The sequence below is a fragment of the Corvus kubaryi genome, unplaced genomic scaffold (genome assembly GCF_017639235.1).
Source record: "Corvus kubaryi isolate FWS band 111438036 unplaced genomic scaffold, C.kubaryi_AGA036_p1.0 37266, whole genome shotgun sequence".
NCBI lineage: Eukaryota > Metazoa > Chordata > Aves > Passeriformes > Corvidae > Corvus > Corvus kubaryi.
Genome location: NW_024581081.1, coordinates 2,094,509 through 2,117,043, shown reverse-complemented (window position 1 = coordinate 2,117,043; position 22,535 = coordinate 2,094,509). Strand labels below are relative to the sequence as shown.

At 36.0% G+C, this 22,535-nt stretch overlaps 1 protein-coding gene across 9 annotated transcripts in view; it reads right to left on the bottom strand.

Moving 5' to 3' along the window:
- PACRG (parkin coregulated) overlaps window positions 1-22,535 on the bottom strand; it is a 216,052-nt gene that overhangs the window by 33,452 nt on the left and 160,065 nt on the right. For 7 of the 9 annotated variants that reach the window (XM_042025065.1, XM_042025064.1, XM_042025063.1 and 4 more), the window contains one exon: window positions 1,667-1,714. The exons of the other annotated variants lie outside the window; for them this stretch is intronic. In XM_042025065.1, the coding sequence (XP_041880999.1) occupies window positions 1,667-1,714 (48 nt within the window). The remainder of the gene's footprint in view (window positions 1-1,666; window positions 1,715-22,535) is intronic. 9 annotated transcript variants of the gene reach the window in all.

Sequence of the window (22,535 nt, the reverse complement as noted above, 5' to 3'; positions counted from 1 at the left end):
ATTGCAGGCAGCCCAAACCTCAAGTGGTTGTTCCCTTCTACAATCCTGGCAAAGGCTTCAGGAATTTCTGGCTATGCTAAATAAAAATTTAACACACTGTTTACCAGAGATCAAGTGGAGTCATAAACACTGCAGCAGTTTTGATATTGTAGCAGATTAGATTTTGTTTGCTTTTATTTCAGTTCATAGTAGCCCAATAATACTGTGAAACCCTGAATTCAGAGTGGAAGTCTCCGATAAACCAGCTGTTTCAAGAACCAAAATAATAAATATTAAAATACTGTACTTAATACAAATGACTGGAAGGTAGTTTTAATGATCAAAATTAATTCCATAAGTGATACACAACATGGAGTAAAGATCTCATTGCAAAATAAAAATGCTTATTTTTTTTACTGCTTAAAACTTGCTCACGAATACTACTGAGCAGATGTATCTATTTTTACGCTGAGAATGAAAAAAATTATTTTCACACTTAGGAACATGTTAAAGAAGACTTTGACTCCCTGAAACAGCAAGTAAGCTTGGCTTTGGTTATTGGATGTGAAAATATTTTTTACAAGAGGCATTAAAAATGGCACTGCTTAAACACAGCATCTAAATATCATGGTATCACGTATTATACCACGTGTGTGGTATAAACACAAGTTTACACCAAATTTGTAGTAATTTCTGCTACTGATTCTATCACTTCTCACTGTCTTGTACATATCACACCTAACTTCTGAGCTTCAGGTGAAGTATACTTCCTTTCTCCGTCTTCCTCTTTTAACTACTAATATTTCTCTTTTCTTCGCCTTAAGAATCAGCTCAAGTGTTTGAGCTGAATACAGGGAATTGTTAAACACTGGCCAAACTCAACAATTGATTTGTTTAAATGTATTTTTGTATTATGAAAAGAAATAAATTGAGAAGATTTCTATTCCAGCATGCATAGCAATTATGTAAAAGAGACAACCAGTTGATGACTAAACTATCAACTAAACAAGACTCATTTCAGTTGCAATTTGCAACTCATCATTGAGTGTCCTTTAAATGTTAGTTTGAGTCTAAAATCATTTGAATATCAAAATAAACAAATCACTGTAATATTTGGACAAATCATCTTTGAGAAGTGAATGAAAAAAGAAATTTTAGCTGTCTGTAAAACTTGACATACACTGAAGGACGTATTGGCACCAGAGTATGAGTTTTTAAAGTGTCACAGTTTATATCTCTAATTATAGATATACTTAATTAAATAAGTCTTTTGAGACTGAAGACCATTTTATCAGCAATACTAATTTTCTGGGGTTATAATTTTTAACTGTAGAAAAAAATCAGTATTGTCTTACCTGTTTAAAAGTAATGATAAAATGCAGCCTTAACCAACTGAAACTGAACGAAAAATTTCTTAAACAAGGAGAACTGACTGGAACCTAAAGGTCATGAAGAAATGTCACAGTGACTGTACCTTACTAGTTCCTTCACAGCATTTTCCTAATATATTGGAAAAACTTGAGGTTGTCACCAAGTTGCTAAGCACAATTCCAATCTGTAAACATTCTGCAGACAGTAATTTGCATTAGTTCCACATAATGTACAGCAGCATTAATTGAGTGGATAGCGTCTGTACATCTGTTAGCTATTAGTCTTTACTCTAATTCATTAGATCTTTATCATTTACCTGAGCAGCCCATCAAGATCAGAGAAAGGAGACCTTGGCTCATGTCATCTGTAGAACAAAACAGTCCAGAATATTAAATTCTCTTGTGTATGCCCAGCTACTTTATATGAACAATGATCTCACAAATTTTGGTAAAGGACTTTGAAATTGCTCTTTTGTGTGAATGAAACATTCAAAAATTATCCAGGTCTAATCTGTGCAACTGCTGTGAAACTATGGTAAATACCATTGGAGCCAATTCATGATGTGCTTAGGATCTTTCTGATCTGACTAACTGAACTGCATTCCTGCAATTCCTCCAAGTTGCCTTCCACTTTTGGTCCAATTTAGAGCTGATAAAAATTGTTATTAGAACAACACATCTACACAATTCAGCTGATTGTTGTGCTTATTTTTTGTTGATGACTATAAGTCTTGGATTTAAGTTTAAATGATCCAGTTCTTCTGGTTCAGCATTATCCTTTCTTGTATATCCATCTCAGAGGTAATGAAATTTAGGCAGAATATAAAGATTGAAGACATGATGAAAAATGTTATTTCACAAGTAGTGCAACAAACAATGCAACAAATTGCACTGTATAGTGCACATATTAATTTCAAATCACTTCTTCACCCTCCCGATTTGATGAGTAAGTCCTTTGGCAAATAATCTCACTGTCCATCTTGAAAGTGAGGGTGTCACAGACACTTAAATATTTACACCAGTATTACTTTGGGATGAGTTCTACTTACCCTCGTAGAAAGACTCTGACCCTTGTTGGAATCCCACTGACCTGAAAAGTTTTCTTAAAATGTGCAAATTCTCTTAGACTGGGGAAATTTCAGGATTGTCGCTATAGATCTTATTAAAACAGGTAGTGATTGTGAGAAGAGGCTTTCAACAAAGAAAATGTATTTGATTAATGGACCAGAAAATGAATGATTAGTCATTCTTACTAATTTAGCGGAGCTAAATCTATGTTTGCAGTGATATATCCAGTAAGGAGCCATACATCTTTGGCATATCTCTTAGTTACAAACATGAAAACAGATACGAGTGGCACAATAACAGTTTCAGCGTATTACACCACTGTGCTGAACCTATGAAGAAATGGCTTATACACTAAAAATTAACAAGAAGACCTAAAAAAAAAAGTAATTCCAATTACCTAAATTCCTGGCCTCACTTAATGGTTTAAAGAGGAATAATTTTCACACAGGCTAATAATATCACATATACCTACATGAACAAGCCTGGCTCTTCCCAGAAAAGTGATGCTACCAATACCTACATGAGGAGGCTTTACTCAGCCATGCAGACAGCTGATAGTACAGATTAGCTGCTTGCAAATGAATAGTTCATTTTATTTCATGATGAATAATTTCTTGCAGGCATAGAGAAACTTCCTCAGGACTGTATGTTTACGGTAAATTGGGCTATAGCTCCAGTCCTGTTGTATCACTGGTCCCTCTGGAAGGGAATCTGCAGTGTAAGATGTGTTTAGAAAATTAGCTGGGTGTCATTGCAATTCCACCATATGATTAGATAAAAGAATCAACAAACAAAAAAACCACCAAAACCCCCCAAAACCTAAACCACCTGATTAATTATATCCCAAATCAACTTTTTATGTTTGTAAGGTACATTAACAACACAGTAGTCTATCCTATGAAGTTGGCAGTCATGGATGTCGACATTGTTAGGTCGACATTGTGGTAACACTTGATATTTCACTGTGAAGCTGCATATCTGTAAGCCAGTAGACTTCTCTACAACTTTTGGCACAGTGGTTACACGAACACATAGTCCTGTGTTTGAAGACGTCTCAGCAAACAGAAAACAAAGTGGGAGGAAAGAGGGAAATAAGGAAGAAGAGGGCATGGAAGGCTGATTATACAAGATAGTGATAGAGATTATAGGTTGCCTTTCTGAAAAGGAAAAACAGTGGCCATGACTGGGAAGTAATGAACAGAACTTTAAAAGCTCATATGGCAGCTCATGCTTCAGTGATTTTCTCCATAGCAATGCATTCTGAACATTTGAAAGGCTGAAAGGCTAGCTGGCAGTAAAAATGAGACACAATCCACTTCAGAGAGATCTCAGCTGATTTTATACATTGGATACTGTACAGTTGAAAAGCCTTTTCAGTTACTGAGTTATTGTTAGCCCTGGCATCTGCAGTAGCTTTCAAAGGAAACTGCAGGTTGATGCTTATGCCCTGTGGCAAAATCTGACTTATTCCATCATAATTTAGAGGTCTCATCTGTGTTCTTGGACTTCCCGTAATTCATTTTCATACTTCAGTTTTATTGTGGTATTGCAACTGCAATTCCACTTATAATCAGGCTTCGCTATGTTTTTATTATGACTAGAAAGTGTCTCTGTCGTGATTTCTTATCTTTAGGGCTTCTGGGCTCCTGACTCTCCTGAGGACAAATAAATTTAGTATTTCTGCATAGGTTCATATGAAAAGATATCAAAGCATAGTATGGGAGTAGAACAAGTCCTAACTACACTGACTGCAGGCACAAGCAAGTGCAAATATGCCAAGACTTTCTGTCAACTCTAAAATAGGCGGGTGACATTCAATCAGCTTCCTCCAAAGTAAATCCAGACCACTCAGATTAAGCTAATAAACACACCAGACCACTGCAACAAACATCTTGCTAAGGCTGAGAAGTAGTATGGCAGAAAGAACAAAGATCTGACAAATGGACACTTACGCTTAGAATCCTTAGAGAAGCGTATGTGGGGACTACGGCCTTGATAACGTAAATATTGCTATTTACTATTCTTTATGTGTTCCACTGGAGCTTCCCTTATGGTTCAGAACCTCCATTGTGTAAAGCTCTATAGACAGGCAAAAAATCATTCCTGGGTCAAAGACCAAATAGATTTGGTGGTGGACAGAAAGCAAAAGCCTAAATGTTAATCATGGGTGCACGTCATTTAAATGTAAAAGTAAAGACACAAGAGACACACAATGCTGATTTCTATCACAGCGTTACTTTAGATTGACTTTATGTTAATTTTTATGTAGATTACAGCCACTCTCACCATTATACAATTTACTTGGCCTTTTATTCAGAATTTAATTCTGTATCATGTTTTCCTGATACAGTCTGGTCACAACTGAGATGCTAAACTGTAAAACTAAGATGATCCTGAATTTTTAGGATATCTTTAAAACTTTTCCCAGTATCTATTGTATCATTTGGGTTTTGTCCCATTTGCTATTATTTTTAATTGTTTTGCGTTATTGAGAGTCAGCTGCAGTCACAAAACCCTTTGATGCTGATAGGTGCTAAGCTCCTACTGATGTCAGCAGGAGATACATGGGATCAGCACTCCTCAGGTTTCACCCTACAGTCTTCATTGAGTTGACAAATATAGCCAAAGCCTGTGGGAGGAGGAAACCTTTGCAAATCTCTGCAGTCTCAAACATTACAGCAATGCCAGTCTTTAGTACTTAACGGAGCTCACTTCTCTGAAGATCAAAATTGAAATTATCGTTTTGTTATAAGCTGCATGGAGCTCAGGTAAATTCCTTGGTAGTATGAAAACAAGCTGCTGCTACTAGCTTACAATGTTAACAGAAATTATCTTGATATCATCAATCATCAGAGAATTTTTCTCCTAATCTAACATAAAAGATGTGTAAACATTACCTTCTACAATTGTTCTTTGAAACATCTATGACATTTTTTTTCATCCTGCAGATCTCTTGGAGCCAACATGAAATTTAATTAAACATAAAAGCCAAACATAATCTTGTGTTTCATTTATTTATTAAAATAATATTGTCATTTTGAGGAATAAATCAAGTAACTGACAATAATATAAAGTATTCTCTCATTTGATATTACACTGAAATGTCTTGGTTTTGCTTCTGCACAAAATTGTAATTTTATCATTTATTCCATTTTTTTAATTTTCGTGTTCTTAGTGAACCAAAAAAGTTATAATGACAATAAAACTACCACCTCAACCCAGATATTGAAGGTATTACTCTCTGGAGCCGACTTTTGATGGGGATGGCTGTGACCAACTGTTTGGAACATGGTAGCATGTTCTGGATGCTGTATAATGGTGCTAAAGGTTCTTGAGTTTTGACTTGACATATTTTAAGCATTGTTAAAAAAAAGTTCTGCTTCTTTCACAGGCATAGGCTTCAAATATGCTCCATTCTTGATGACTTTCTGGTAACATAAACAGTCCTTAGGCTTAACATTTAAACCTTCCTTTAAAGCATACTTAGTGCTATATCCCCTGTTAAACAATTTAGTTTATAATGATAGGTTTTATAGAGATCATATTAGCTTGTTAAAGTTGAAAACTTCCCCTTTTAGTGTCTAAAGAAAAACTTTTATATAGAAATATTTTAACAGAAGTAAGGATAGAGAAGGGGCAATTCACTTATTCAGATCTCAGTAACTTGTTCCCCGCTAAGTTTTCCAAAGTCTATCTCCTAGTTTTGGAAGTTCTAGGTGATTTTTCCTTCAAGAGAATTTTTTGAAAACTGAAATATCAGAACAGTAGGGAGTATTTCCCTAATTCCAGTCTCATGTATCTTTTTTTAAATTTCATCCTTTCACTCATCATTATAGCACCATGGTATCAATCTCTCCTTGATGTGAATGAAATTCAAATACTTGCAAGTTGAAGCCTTGCCTTTTCAAAAGTATTCATATGATCCTTCTTCATGTATCAGTTCCTACAGGTTCCAAGATCCTTTATTGCTTGCTTTAGGTAGACTGCATTCAAAAAAGTTTGTGTTTTATTGTGGTAATCTGAAGCCAAGAAATATTCAAAAATAGTGACACCAGATGCGTGCATGGGGGCCTATGGCTTTCTTAGGTCTTTAAAGGCTTTGTCTACCCAAGTTGAATTAGTTATTTTTGTTCTCTACAGTACATTGAAAATTTATTTATTGTCCACCATCACCCTGGCCTGTTTTGTCATTGCTGGGTTTTAGAGTATCCCCCATGGTCACTAATTGCCGAAAGGCAGATGGATAGAAATGAAAACACATAAAACTGCTACAACTTTCCTTCTGTTATTGAGTCTGAAGGGTGCTGCCAGAGGTGAAAAAATTAATAATACCACTCTGGGACTGTGTGTGAGTGGAGTACCAGGAGATGCATTACTTGAATGCATTTTCATAGCTGTTTCCATTGGCCAGTATCTGAGTAAGTCCTAAATACAATTATTGCTGCCTCTCCCAAGATGTGTGCGGGCACATAGCAGCAGATATACCAACTGGTCTTTCTCTCAAATGCCACCTTTTTACTACCACCATGGTACAGTGATTGCTGGCAGCACAGCAAAACAAAATTTGCACTCTGTGCTTGTTGGGGTAACTTGGCCTAACATGCCCTATAATCTGTAATTGAAGATAAGTATCTCATATCCTGAATTTCACTTTATCTGCCACCCAGCATTGAATAAGTGATGTTTCTTTTCAATCTTATTTAGCTGCTTGCAAGAGACTATTTTTATGACTAAGGATCACCACTGTAAAAAAAGGTTATTGGCTTGGATCTATCGTACTTGTCAGAATTAGTCCTCAACAAACCATGCAGGCAGAAGTGGAGATACAGAATCATGTATCCAGAGAACCAGCCCTGTATCTGAGTATCTCTGTGTTTGACAAGGCTGCATAGAATATGGTGTTTAGCTACAAATAGAAATCAAATTGGATAATCTACTTGTGTTTCTTGCCCTGAGGAATCCCACAGAGGCATGGCCTTGCGTCCAGCAAAAAAATGTTAATTTTAGGTCGAGGTGTCTTTAAAATGAGCAACATAAAATAAATAGTGGTACACACTGAAAGGGTGTAGCTTCATCAACATGAGACAAGGTCAAGAAACTATGAGAAGCACAGATCAAACATAGGGAGGGAAATTATAGCAGATAAAGGAAACTATAAAAATGTTTTCAAAATAGCTGGTAGATATTGAACTTAGGAAAAGTGTAGTTATTGAATAATAGAAAAATCCTATTTAAAACCCAGCAGTTAGAGTTGTTTAACCAGAACTTTCATTTTCCGACATTGTAATAACTTCATTAACAGAGCAGTGACAAAGGCACTAATTTCTGGTTCTGACAATATATTGGACTTAAAACCTCAGTTTTGGTCATCCAGAAACAAGTTATATATTTATAATGAAATTGCTGAACAGATTCTGGTGAAACAGTTTTGTACAGCATAACTGGACAGTGAAAGGGACATCCCCTTTCTTCAAGCATGCTCAGTAGCAAGGGTACCCTTCCCTGGAACACTGAACACCATTTTCTGTTCTTGATGAGCTGTCACTGAACTGTTTGTGAACTCTGGTCACCTATTCATGACAGTTTTTGAGCAGAAGTTCTGAATCTAGTATTTAATTTGTCTGGCTTTGATAGTAACATATCAATGAAGAGATTGCAGAACAGTATGAGAGAAATATACTCTTCAGAGTAACCTTTAAGCTCAGATCATCTTACTTTTCCTTGTAATGTGCTGGCTCAGAATAATTGAGAGAACCGAGGCTGAGTTTCTGGTCTATAATGAACAGGGACTGTTAGAAATAGGTAATAATATAAATTCCTTGTGCACCCTGTCTGGCAAGTGTGCATAGGAAAAGTCCATAGCTTCCATTACTTTGGATTTTTTCATATTATTCTACACTGAAATGAAACATGTTGACCTGATTAAACCAGTATCTAATTCATTCTCAAATAAGTTTTCTTCAATTTTTTCCATTTATCTACTGAGTAAAAAAAAAATTTTTGTTCTTCTTTAGTAATGACTACTGCAGCTGAGTCAGATCATTTGTTTGGTAATTAGTACAAAAATTTCCAATAGAAGTAACTAATCTCATCAAGATTTTAGCATATCTTTGAAAGCAGCACTTTAAATGTACTGAATTGTTCTCCAAAGCAATAACATTTCCTTTTTAAAAGTCAGAAGCCAGATATCCTAGTTAAGCAATTATTCACCCTATGAAAAGAAAAGAAAAGAAAAGAAAAGAAAAGAAAAGAAAAGGAGAGAGAAGAATATGATCCCAATCCAGAGAGCATGGGTTTTATTTAACTGAACAGACCCTAAGTTTTCAACTTAAGCTTGCATACAAACATTTGGAAAACACTCTTTAAAAACTCATTTTCATTAGCCATTGGGTTTATAACTGCTTATATAGTAGAATCTTACTAGGATTGCTTATCTTTTCAAACAACTCCATTCCAAATCATAGAATTTGATTTTTTTTCCCTGTGGAAGCAAAGAACTATTTCCCTCTGCATAGGAAGTCCCTAAACTAGTATAGAAAGTGCCTGCAAATGCACCTGTTGTGAATACAGCAAAGTAAAACAGCTTCACTTCTGCATACAGCACAGATTCTTTGCCTCTGTTCACTAATAGCAATTTCTTCCTGTATTGATCTAGAGAGCTCAGAGACTTTATGTTGAAGAATCTGTATAGAAATATAACAGGAAGAAAAGAACATACACACAAGGAACAAATCCTCATATTCCTATCAGTACATGAAACCTAATCCAAGAGACCTGTTAGTTATAATCCCCACCACTGCTTTGATCTGACTCCCTGCGTGACCCCATGAGCCAGTGCTGAGAATGTGGCTGGAATGAATAACTGATGTCTGGGACAGAGGGCAGGTGGTAGTAAAGGACTTCTCTTCTAGGAAACAGCCCATATTTATGCTAGACATTAACTACTGGGTAACCACAAGCCTACTTATAAAATGGACAAAACTAGCCCATAAAATCCTTTTGGAGCTGACCTGATCACTCCTGTGTACAGCACAGATTCTCTGCCTGTGTTCACTAAAAACATGCCACCCTACAGGGTAACTGGAGGAAAAAGCAGAATAAAAGTTTCATACTATGAGCCATTTAGAAGAAAAAATTGTAGTACTTTATAATGATATCAAAACTGCAAGTGAAAATGACAAGGAATTCTAACCGTGGCTAATGTTTTTCAAAGCTTTTTCTGGTGCTCTGACAAAAGACACTGTAATACCAGGTTATCACATAATATTGAAACTTCTGAAAATAATAGTAGAAGCTGTAATTGGAGAGTTCTTTGCTTTACTAAAGGAGTAAAAGGGAAAGATACTTGTGAAGATCTCTCTTTGCTATTAAATCGACTTTTTATTTCTTTCTTTAAAATATCCTTTCCTGACAAGCACAACAGAAGGATGCCTGCATTGCTTTGGGCAAGCCCCTGAATAAACAAGGTCTAGGCTGACCACTTTGTGAAATAGGAAAAAAAGAAACCTTAAGAAAATATGAAAAAGAATATGACTTGTTTGGCTTTCTTTTCTTTTCTTTTCCTTATCTCAGAAAAAAGATGCTCTGTTTTTTACAGTAAAATTTCACCTGAGAAAGTCAAATGCAGAGGCATAAACTATTTTAAAGCTGAAGTTTTCAATATGACAGAACTAATTTGATAAGATCTTTTCCTTTTTCTTAAATTCCATAGGCATTTAAACAGTGACTCTTCAAGCACACAAACACTTAAGTTTTCATAGCAAATACTGTAACTGTCCTTAGTGAAATATGGTTGCCTATAAAGTTAGTCACATAGGCAACCACGTAAGGGGGGCATTTTAGGGGAATTCATTAGCAATATCTACAGTGGCAAATAAGATCACTTGGTTATGTCCACACAGGGCAGTGGAACCCAACTGAGAGACCCCAGATTCAGCTATACTCATCTGCTTGTCTCTGGACTGTTTCATGCTTCCAGTGGGCTTGGCCTTAATGAAGACAACCCAGTGTGCTGCTACAGTGCAGACATTTCCCAAATACTAGCCAGCAGCCAGTGGAACTTTTAGGCCTGTAGCTGTGTTACTGGTAATGACTGTAGAGACCATGACTAGCACACAATAATCTATAGGTGGCTGAGCTATTCTGTCATTCATAGCTGCACATGTTTATGCACACCTTAAAAAGAAAGAAACTGATAACAATATGTTGAGATTATATTAGAATAGAACAGAAATTCCTACTGAAATTAATTTGAGAAGACTGTTTTATTCTGAGTCAGTGTTACTGAAGTGCTAAATTTGCCCTTTAAAAATATTTAACAGCCCTTTGTTTAATTGAAAATTAAAAAGAATAACAAAAATTTCTCAGTGTGTAAGTTATGTTCACTTTAACTCTTTGCTATCTTGAAGGCTTAAATTATTTGGGTTAAATTTAATTTACAATGAGAGAAAAAAAATCCCTTTGAAGTCAGTAACTATTGTGTGCTTCCTTTTTTAGACATGCATTTACCCTTCTTATCAAAACACTTCTGTCAGTGATGACTATACCCTGTCCTACTTATTTGCCACATAAGCCTTACTTATATAAATCCCGTTTTATGTTACTTGAGAAGTAAAAAAGCTGAAAATAATACAAGGAAATACATGGTGAAAAAATCCTCTAATGTGAAGTTGATAAAGCCAATACACTGATATTTCCATAATTAAAAGCATACGATAAGACATTCCTGTGAGATCAATCAAATCTTGAGTATGTGATTTTTGCAAACCTATTCTGGATATGCACGAGATATGTTAAAATACATACTGAAGTTTCACTTGTCTGTCCCAAAACTACAAAGTATTCAAACAAATATTCTTCTGTATTTTCTTGTAAACACTAATTATATATTTATTAGTACCAATAAAAAACAACTTGGCACAACAATAATCAACTGAGGAAGAAGTTTACTCCAGCGACATACAAAACCATATGCTGTGTAAAAGTATTATTAGAAATACCTTGTCTGGTAAAAAAAAATAAAAAAGTGCAGCAACAATAAGGCGATGGCAATGAAAAGTGGGGGCTCTCTTGCTTTAATGACACACTGTGGATTGACTCCTGAAAGCCCAAGTTAATACTTACTAACTCTAAGCACATTCAATAGCTTCAGATTTCTTTTCTTTTAGTGGGGCCACTGCTCCTGTTGTTTGAAGACAGAGCAAAACTGTGAATAATGCCTAAGAGCAAAACTAAACCAGAAGTAAATGACTTTTTTAATGTGAGACCTTCAACCTCAATTCCAGCTCCCCAGAGGCCGCCTTTGACTCCTTATCACATAATGCTCTTACAGGTGTCAACTGGGGATAAAGATTCTTCCACAAAGAAACTGATGAAGAAACTACTGCAGAGAAAGGTGAGCTTACAAGTCTCTCTTGACATTGGTGAAGGGAACTTAGGGCAGTGTCATTTAGAACAGCCAATTTAAATAAATGTGCTGTAGGAGGTAGTGACTGCAGTGACTGCAGATAGCAAGGGCAAACTACATAGCTGTTAAACCAGTCAGTGAAGTCTGCTGCTCAGCTAAAATAGTGCAAAAATTTTGGGTGCTATGCAACATTTTCTGGACTGTTTGAAATGCATTTGTTAGTGTTTCATGTTACTGGACCCTTCTGAAGACCTCTTATGACCCAGCTAGAAAAAAAATACTAGAAAAGAGCCATTTTATATGGATAAACTGCTCTTCCTCTTTGCACCATAAAGGAGTGTGGGGACTAAGGAAAACAGCCAGACTTTTTACTGTCTTAATGAGTGATGCAAGAGCTGCAAGAGTTAGGGTTGCCAGGAGTTAAGAAGGAATGTCCCAGGGAAGGAATGAAATTGACCTCATCCCTGATAGGGGCTGAATTTTTATTGACATTTGTTTTCTTTTCTGGAGAAAGATTTCCATTCTTTTAATGTGTATTTTGGTTGAATTGAAACTTGTTTGACATCCACTGTGATACTGCATAATGACCTAAGGGTTTTGCATGAGTTTACAATATATAGAGCTGTTTTTGAAGTAAAAAGTTTATATTTAGTACAACACTACTTTCCCCCATCCCCATACCCTCTCAAAAGTTAGAACTTTGATAGCTAAATTTGAAATTTTTAAACTTATGTTCATTGATACAGCATCTATTTTATTCATTTATTATGTCAGTTTACATCTTCCTATCCGTGCTGTTGATTGCATATTTCAGCATTCCTATATTCAAGAGGCTTTCTCATCTGTGGCTTTTGAAAAGCATTCTCTCACTATTTTCACTCTGACTGATAACATTAGGTGGTTTTGCTCTCTGACCATGAACTAGCCAACAAGGAATTTGAGATGGTTTTATTTAATGACTACTATACAGAGTACAGAAAATAAAAATTAAAGAAAATGCTAGGTATATGATGTCCTATTAGAGCAGTGATTGGATATTTGCTTGTTCACCTTCAGTTATGGAAGATAACTTAATGGATGCAGCTTTCACAACTTATCAAGATTTACAGTAGATCTCAGCATAATACAAATATGCCAATGCACACCATTCTTTTATCAAAGCAAAAACTCCATACAAATAAAATATATACCATAAAATCGTAAGTGCAATTGTTTAACAAAATTTTTGTATTCTAAAAGTGTGTATCAGTCTTACATAAATTAGCTTTTCCATTGAAAGCTGTTTTTCTGCTACTAATTTAAATGCAATGTTAGTATTTACAGTCACCAAATTTTACATACTAGAATAGAATAGGAAACTCTTACCTAAACCAATGTTAATAATTATGTATATTATCAATTGCTTCATTAAATACTTCATGTTTCACTATTTACTACTTTCATTAAATTCACCTAGATTATTTTCATAAGAGAAGGATATCAGAAGAAGTATGCAATATTTATCCCAGAGCCTCACCTAGTAACTGAACCTGCAAAGGGATTGTGTGTGAATTAAGACAGACTCTTGCTCTTATTAGCTGTAAACCAAGCCTGCTTTTCGCATCTGCTTCTTCTCAGTAAAAAAAATAAAAGTCTTATGTCCACTAACAGGGGTTGTTAATATACACTAAAAAAAACCTTAATGAAAAAAATATACTGCTTTAAATTGCAAAGGTAACATCTCTCTTTTTCATCTTCTTGCAGTAAAAAATACCTATTGAAGGATGATAATTCAAGTAGTATGACATTAAGCCTGTCAAGAAAATAAAATATCAAACTATATTTTCCCATTTAAACCCCCCCACCCCAAAATTGCAATACTTGATTTGTTCCTCATAAATCAAAGATCACAGACCCACTTCTGTAGAGAGGCCTTTTCTGTTTGTAACAAATTGTCTCTGTACAGATTTTTCTTAGTTCAGGAACTCCTACATAGCCCAAGATGACATTAAATATAGCATAGCATATGGAAAGTTATTACGCTGTTATTATGCATTTGTCATCATATTTATTGATTTGATATAATGATATTATATTTGAGGTAAGATCAATACAAAAGATCCTTGTTATCCTTGCTAGGTCCTTGATATTATTATCTCATAATTACTTTTCTTCCCTAATCTATCCTGTAGAAGTGAAGTCCACAAAGACTTTCACTCATCTGGGTGTGTATAAAAGTCTAAGTCCACACTGAACTGTACAAGACAAAATGGATCCTAGAATAAAATATCTGTCTCACAACTACAGAATAAATTAAAGTTATATCTGGTTCTTCAGGAAATAGTAGATTTGACACAATGTTAATTCTAGAGATAAATCAGATTGCTAACACAAATACAAAAAGTGTCAGAAATTACTACTGCTTTTTAAATTGGGCTCATATTTAAAGTCATGATGTCAGGAAAAACGCAGAAGGTAGAGGAAACATTGCTGTAAGAACAGTCATCAAAAAAAATTACTCCCATATGTCATTACAAAGCTAGCAGCTGTGTTGATGAAATCACAACTCCTTTTGGTGACATCCATATGGAATGCAGAGCTTTGACATTACCCTTCAGTAAAAGCTGTGGTCTGATTTTTTTGCATTAGGCAGTTGTCAATTCTATTTGATATTTTATTCCAAAATAAAAATGCTGTGGAGCATATATCCACAAGAAATTCAGAGTTACATTTGGTGTGAAATATGTTGTGGTGGGCTTTTTCCTGATGCAAAGAAAATTGTCTGAGTCACGAAAATCACAAGACATTCAAGTTGGAAAGGACATGAGCAGGTTTCTCATCCTCCTTCCTGCTCAAAGCAGGATCAGCTATGAGATCAGATTAGGCTGCTCAGATCTTTGTTCAGTTAGGTCTCAAAAACCTCCAAGAATGGAGACTCTGGAGCACCTGCGGACAATCTGCTCTGGTGCTTGCCTGTCCCAAGGATGGCTTCATATAGAAGTTTACATCAGAAATTAACTGTTTCATATTTTCACTGACTTGAATTAAACTGACTTGAATTTTCTACTCATTAACTATAAGGAATGTTCTAACTTTTACTCCTATTGTACTCTCTTTGGGACTTTGTTTTTTGAGTGCTAAGTCATGACAGCTTTAGGTGTATACTGAGAAAATAGTTCTGCATCCTTTATACTTCTCATAGATCTCATGATTTATTAATCCTTTAAAGAACTCCATTTAGTGCTTCTCTAAGTCTGTAAATGGCTTTTTTTGCATGACAAGAAAAGAAAGTTGAAATTATGAAGGTACCCACTGTACAGGGAATTTCACTGAATCTGAATCACACAAGTTTTCAGAACACAGTAGCCCAGCCATTGTCACTGACAGACAGGAACAGCATGCCCTTTTCCCACAAAATGAGTGAGGAAATGCCCTTGCTGGCTGGCCATGAAGATAACGTAGACATTATGATATAGTCAATTCTTATAATCAAGTTGTATAAATAAAATGATATGCAAGTCATACTAGACAGCCATAGTAATTGTTTCTGACTTAATTAAGCTATAGATCATTATATGATATACCCAGCACAAACAGTAAGTTGAAAATCCAGAGATGTTGTTTCTTCCCTCTGAGTGCCTACTGAATTTTCAAATACTAAGAAAAGTCAAGAGATAAAAATCCAAAGAACTGAGGAAATCAGGGAAGGCTAAGGAAAAGCTACAGATCAGTTTAATACAGGGTTTAAATATGGGACATAATATCTATCAAAACAGAATCAAATAGAGAACAAGTAACTACACATACAATATATCACTGAAAATGTCTTATTTGTGCCTATCTTTATTAGCTACTTCTTGCTGCCCTTTGTATGAATAAACATCTTTTATATTTAAGGTGAAGAGCTTATTTGATATAATGAAATAGTATAGGGAACAAATAGGTATTAAAGAACAGCAAGCAAACTGCAACAGGCTGTACCTGTTATGGTCTGTCATATTTCCTTCCCTGTTCCACCTGACGCTACAAAATTGAGATTACTGGAATTTCCACTTTAAATCAAATTAAGCTACTGAAAGTTACTGCAAGAGTGTGTCAGTAGTCCCACATAATAGTAGTCTGGACATTAGGAAAAAAATCTTCACAGAAAGATGGATTGGGCATTGGAATGGGTTGCCCAGGGAGGTGCTGGAGCCACCATCCCTGGAGGTGTTTAAAAGAAGACTGGATGTGACACTCAGTGCCATGGTCTAGTTGACAAGGTGACATTCATAGGTTGGACTCCATGATCTCAAAGGTGTTTTCCAACCTAGTTAAAATTCTGTGATTCTGTGACATGAATGTACAAACAGCAGTAGCAACAGGATTTTAAAATGTAGATCATACTTCACACTTTCTATATTGTGATACATATAATTCACCTTAACAACAAATGAGCTCATCAGGGCTCTAGATGCACTAACAGGCAGGGTTACCTGTGAGGAGTCTCAGTGCTGGCAGGGACTGCTGCACAGACCTCAGGACACTGATGGCTGTGGCTGCCGGGAGACCCTGTTACCAGCTATCCTGTATGGGACTGTGACCACTGGGAAGGATCACCAGCCTGTGCTGGGGTCACCTTTGGCTCCTGGCTTGTCCCCATCCATGGAGCTGTGCTGCTCTTGCTTCTCCCTGCCAAAAGTGCAGGTCCAAAATGAGCACGTACTGCCAGGAGGACTGGTGTTCTTCCAGGTCACAGGAGAGCAGGGTGAAGAAGCACCCCTGCTAGCTGATCACTCATAGTGAGTTTTCCACCTCTCATCCTAAGCAACTCTAATAATATGATCTTTAAGAACAAATAATTTGCTTCACAGACTGCTCAAATAAAAGGTCCTTCTTCTGAGCATCTTCTAAGAACTCTTGTTTTTTTAAATGGCACTTGCAAGGCTGAGGCCTTTGGTGGGTAAAAGCATTATTTGGTGGTACAAAAATCTAAAAGAAACAACTGCAAAAAGCCAGAAGGTATCTATTCACAAAACACGATGGAGTGCTTGTCATTCCTCAGCTCCACCCAGCTTGACCCAAACACCTAACAAGGTTTGAATTCCCTGATAACAGAACATTCAAACCTTGACTACATAGCTCTTTCCTAAGATCTGCCACTGTTGCTCTTTCAGAGTCACATAAGAGTGGGAAGTTTAGTGCAGAGAGGTCACAAGATGTTTTGTCACACATCTCGGCTGGCTTTGGGGAGACGCCATGGAGAGCCAGCCTATGCAACATTCCCTTCATCGTTGGCATTGCTGGAGCAGCACCCTGTGAGAACAGTCAATGTTTAAAGGACTATAAATATGGCAAGAATTCAGAGAGTAGGCAGGCTTTTGAGGCTGCTTCAGGATTCAGATGATCATTTAAATCACTGAAAAGGCTTGCAAATTAAAGCAACAGCTGCTTTCTCATTGGAGAATCAAGGAATAGCAGACAAAATTAATTTTATCTTTCATTTCACAGTAGCTACCGATCAAATGGCAAAACTGCTACTGTTAAAGCATAGACATTTAAATAGAAATTTTCTGCATTGATGCTCTGTCCTGCTGCTTTGTCGGTAACACCTGCCTCTTTTTAGTCCTTAGTGTATCTGTCAGTATTTGCCTAAGGCTTTGTCTCCCTTTCCTGCAGGGTTTGCTTCCTGGAGCCAGCTTACTTGGCTTTAGTGGACCCAGTACCTGTACCAGGTTGCTCAGAGAGAGCTTTCACACTGCTTTGTGTAACAAATATTCTTAACTGTCTGTCAGCTACTGGAAAGCAAGATGCTTGCCAACTGTTTGAACATACACTTAAAAATCAAATTATTTCCAAATGAAAATGTAATTTCTTATTAATTTTTTTTTCGCATGATAAACACAACTGGAGGTTTTTAATTTTACACCATTTTATTTCCTCTTTTTCAGTATGGTTCAAATTATGCCACTGAATAGATTAAATTCAGGGTATTGAATGGGTTCCCTGATGACTGTATTTTAGAAGTCTTTCAACTATGTTTCATACAGTAAAGAAAACAATACACACTGAGTGTTAAATCATGATATAAAAGCACCTATAAAGCTGACTGCTGAGTTTTTAAAATGGCACTTAAATCCTGATTTATATCTCTGAATGCATCATTTCTGAGAATCAAACTGAGATAGGTGTCTGGCTACAACTGTAGTTCTTTAACTACACAAATTTGTATCTTCACTCAATGAAGTCCCAGTTTCAATGTTGAAACATGACTCAGCAGTCACAAAAAAATTGGAAAATGCTATTGCTCCTGTTGGATAACAGGACTAGCCTAAGGAGAGATCTATGGAAATATAAGAGTTAATAAATATGCTCTCACAACAGCTGAAAATAACATTTCACTTATACTGAGATAATGCTGAGAGTATATTTCTCAAATGTAAGCCTAAAACAGGTGTAATAATTGTCCCAAACTAAGTACTAAGATGGCTGGAAATTCAAAGATGAGCTCATCCTCAGAGAAATCCCAAAGTTTTGAGCTAGCCATGGTCTATTTCTTTTCTCTAAACACTATTGACCATTTCTGTATTTGGATTTGTGTGTTGTATAAACCAGTTAGTTTCATGTGGTCAAAACTTGTTTTACTGTAATAAGGTACTTAAGCCTTTAAAAGCTCTGCCCATGACTGCATGCTTAATACTACTTAATTTTTCAAGACCCTTTTTCAACTGTTAATTCTGTATATTGTAAAATTATTTAGCTTACAGTGAAGACTTCCTGGTCAGTATGAGCTATGGAGTTGCAGTAAGTTATTATGTAAGATACGGAGATAATTACTGAGGGGACAAAAAACCAAGGCCAAGACAAATTTGAAGAAGACAAAGAAAAGGGGAAAAATTAAAAGGATGAGTTTTAAAGAAAAAGGTGGACATACATTTATATTTAATGCATTCATATTGGAAAGACATAGTCTGTTATGCTTAAAAATTCATAACAAAATTACATCTTGGTTCCTTTGTTTTTCTTTGAGAAATCTACCCTGGTGATTGGAACTTGCTGCTGAGCGTTGGTCTTATCAGTGGATCTTGAACTGTATACATGGAGTGCATGTCTTTAGTACCAGACATGGAGTCCCACTGCTGCAAACATGACCGAGTACACAAGCGTTTGATGCATGAGCACAGTTTAGCTTGTGACCTTGCCATCTGTAGCTCAAAGTTAATGCCTTTTTATTTTGAAGCACATAATGCATAATGGAGCTGAGCATCAATTTGTTCCTATGATGTCACAGGTATGAGATTCGTACTAGAAATGATTGAAAGCTGTGTTGCTCTCCTCAGGTGTAGTCTGTCTTCAGATCTCTCCAGTCTGAAGCACAGAAACCAGACCTCACAGAAAGTTATAACAAGCCTTCTTGTGTTCTCTACCTGCCTCCTTTTGAGCTCGGCTCTTTTTTTCCCCTTCATCCATGATACTCTCCTGTATCTATGCATCTTTGTCTGCTACACAGCTGATTTGACCTTGCTTTTGCTCCCTTGTAAATTAATAATAAAAGTGCACTTGAAGCTCAGGACACTTTCTGGGTGACATGTTTTTAGCCTTTATAGTTACAAAAGAGTTGATAGGTCTATTAAAATAACAAAAGAGTTTTAGTGTGCTGCAAAAAGATAGCTCCTAAATATGAGAAATTCCCAAAAAGAGACCATTTTAACCACAAAATATACTTTCTTAATAGAGAGTAGGCTACAAAACTGTGTCTGTGGGCTGGGCCAATTGATTTAAGCTGAGAGATCAGATATACTCTTTAAAGATTTTTCTTCTCCTGTGTACCTAAGAGGAGCTACTTGAAAGGATGAACTGAACTCTCACCTGTTTTGAACTATTTTGACTGAAATCTCTCTCTTGGTTTACATAAAGCATGTATAACACTTTATTCCCAGCTTCAGTAGCACAGCATCAGTTACCTGTTCTTTTGATGTAATTTTGTCAAAGTTCTTGAGTTGTGAAAGTCATCTGATGTTCTAAAGAGCAATGTTGAAAGATAGATGAATTTTAAAAAAAACCAAAACAACCCCAAACAAACTAAAAATAATCACATCTATGGTTCTATTCTCCTTCATTCAAATGAACACAAAACCATAAAGACCTACTGCCGAGGCTACTGGCAAATATCTAGATAATCAGTTGTCAAGAAGAGCTCTGCCACACATTCACTTTTTTGACAACTGCAAAGCAAAATTGCTTAGCCCACAATCTAAAAAAAAATTGACAAGAGCTTTTATACTTCAGTACAAAAGAAAGCAACACATTCCTGTGCTGTACTGAATAGTAACCTGACCATAATCCTACTAATGGAGTCAGCAAACATGAGGACTGCTGACAGAGAACAATAGAAAGAATTTTTTTTCCAAGGCATTAATAAAGTCAGAATGTAGTCTTCAACCCTGTGATAAAATGCTTTCAAGATTATGAGTATTCTTAAGCATAAGTAGAGTTTTCACTGATAATCAAACACTGCACGGATTATTGCAGTGTGCTTCTGCATCAAAACACTAGTATGCAGTGGTGCACAGAGCCACAGATGTATAGTGGCTGTTAAGCAAAATACCAGGAAAGGAAAACATGAATGCCGCACTATATATCACTTATGGGATCTTTGCCAGAGGAGTCAGAATGATTCCTTCATAGGTCAGCCTTCAACTGCCTTCAATTCCTAGTGATGTGTTCGTGTTTTGGATTTCTGTACACATGCTTGAGCTAGAGGGTAGTGGGTAGTCTAGCAGAAGCAGTAAACTGAGACTCCAGGAGCTAAGAGAGTTTGAGATCCTCTCCACAACAGCTAATCCTGTGGTAGCCATGAGCTTTATAAAGCCACAGATGTTCGCACCTGTCCAAAGCCTGACAAAGTGTTTCAACAAAACAGACACTAAAAACTTAGAGATACTCTGTTTCCATGAATGTTGGGAGAACTTTTTAATCTGTAAAATAATAAATGATGGCGGACAAAAAACATATGGGCTTAATGCAAGGCATGAAAGAATATTGTCCAATGTTTATGAAACAGATTAGGCTAGTAGAAGCAACGTATAAGAAACTAGTTTAAAGACAGAAATTTTGTTAGTAAATCACAAAGAAGGTAATAAATAAGGAACAGGGTTTTTAGCGTCTGACAAACCAGAAAGAGAAACACAGCCTATCTCATAGTCCCACATTTTAAACTATGCATACTATGATTATAGTAATAAATAACAGATACTGTGTCTGTACATAGGAAAACAAAGAACAGTTCTTTTTTAGGAACTATCTGTAGGAAGAACATACAATTTAGTCAACAAGCGAGCTGGAATAACCTCTTGTATTCTTTCCAATGACTATAGTTTAGTATTTAGCAGAAGGAATGTTTTTGTTCTTTCCTCGGGCTTTTTCTCTTCTGTCTATCCTCCTCCTCTTTCTGGCAAAGCGTGCATTTTTTTTCTGTTCTTGCACCTGGTCTGACAAACAGTACCCCCACTATTTTAACATGTTCTAATGCACCGCACTTTTTTTCAGACAGCTGCAAGCGCTGTGCTCTCTGACCAAGAAGGCAAGTCTCTGATCTCCCACTAATGCATATAGGCAATCAGAAAGCATATAACACTCCAAGTAACAATTTCTTGTAATGTCCATGATGAAAAACTGTACAACAATCCTAGTCCAGCAATCTCGTCCTGAAATTCCCCTATCAACTCATGCCTTCATAATAAGTGTGGGGTAGCTACTGAATTAATTTGTGAACCTCTGTTACGTATTCTTTCTTTCAGACAACCTGAAACTGTTAGTGGAAGAAATAGATGAAGTTCAGCCAAAGTGTGTTAAATGTTAGATGGCATTTGAAGATGAACCAATGTTAGTTGGGCAACAACAGGAAAGATATCCTTAGAATAAGTTCCATTGCAACAAATAGTTTTCCTGTTCTACAAAGCATGTACACTGTCAAAGAAGAAAAACATGGGATAAACATTTTTGTGTTTTGGGCCTGACTGTGTACTTTGACAACTTCTATTCAGATGAATAGATGATCTTACAGGTTCAGTGAGGAAAGCAATTGCTCAGAATAGAACAGTTAGAAACAAGTAAAATTTCCAAATTAATATGCACTCCAAAGTGAATGTTGCCCAAAGCTTGATTTTAACTGACTACACTTTTATTGCATTTGACATTTCCTAGGATTGTTAACACACCACAGAAAAATTCTCATTTAATAGATTTTACTTCTTTGTGGAATTCTTTTCAAAGCTCTTTTTTCACAGCTATTCCATTAATCTTGATGATTCACATTTGTTAAGTATTGAAAGGCAAGGTAAACTTTTAATAAGCAATCTGTAATGGAACTTGGAAACTTCAGAAATTTAGATGAAAATATACGAGTTTTTGTTGAAAGCAAGCAGATCATAAGATAAAAAAATGTTTTTTTGATAGTGTGTTTTACACCACAATTGTTATGGTGTAAATGCAAGTATAAGACAATTTAAACCGAATGTGAAGGAAATGAAAACTTGTTCATAAATTAAATGTGAATTCTTTTGAAATATATTTTCATATGAAACCTGAGAGACTCTGAAGAGCAGTAAGTCACAAAACAGACATTATGTTATTTCCTTCTCTTCAGCAAACACGGGAAAGTTTCTTTAAAAACACAGGTGATCATCTGCTGATAGAAAGTGGGAGCAGCATTTCTTGCATTTTCAGAAAGTAATTACAGCCTTTAAATGCTA